This window comes from Galeopterus variegatus, unplaced genomic scaffold (genome assembly GCF_000696425.1).
Source record: "Galeopterus variegatus unplaced genomic scaffold, G_variegatus-3.0.2 Scaffold18454, whole genome shotgun sequence".
In the NCBI taxonomy this organism is placed as follows: Eukaryota; Metazoa; Chordata; class Mammalia; order Dermoptera; family Cynocephalidae; genus Galeopterus; species Galeopterus variegatus.
Genome location: NW_007744565.1, coordinates 16027 through 16362, shown reverse-complemented (window position 1 = coordinate 16362; position 336 = coordinate 16027). Strand labels below are relative to the sequence as shown.

General features: G+C 53.3%; 1 protein-coding gene across 1 annotated transcript; it reads left to right on the top strand.

The window, feature by feature from the left end:
- Positions 1–7: 7 nt before the first annotated feature.
- On the top strand, positions 8–330 carry LOC103582912 (interferon alpha-13-like; the record flags this gene model as incomplete). The annotated part of the gene is made up of 2 exons (XM_008564374.1): positions 8–163; positions 239–330. Coding segments are annotated over exons 1-2 (248 nt in total), but the record flags the coding sequence as incomplete, so codon positions are not given.
- Between the last annotated feature and the right edge of the window lie 6 nt (positions 331–336).

Sequence of the window (336 nt, the reverse complement as noted above, 5' to 3'; positions counted from 1 at the left end):
CCTGCTCATGGCGGGAGTGGTGCTCTGCTCCATCCCTGCCGGCTCATCTGTCTGGGGCATGCCTTCGAGCCATGGCCTGGAAAACGGGGAAGCCATCATGCCAGTGAGACGGATGAAAAAGATCCCATCTCACTCATGCCTCCAGGACAGGAAGAACTTCAATTTTCCTTGGACAGGAGAAAATATCACCCCAAACCAGAAGACACAAACCACCTGATTCCGTGGTCACATGCTCCAGCAGATCCTCAGCCTCTTCAAAAGAGAGGACAGCCATTCTGCTTGGGATGCGATCCTCCTCGATAAACTACTCTTCAGCCTTGAGAAGAGCCTGCGACA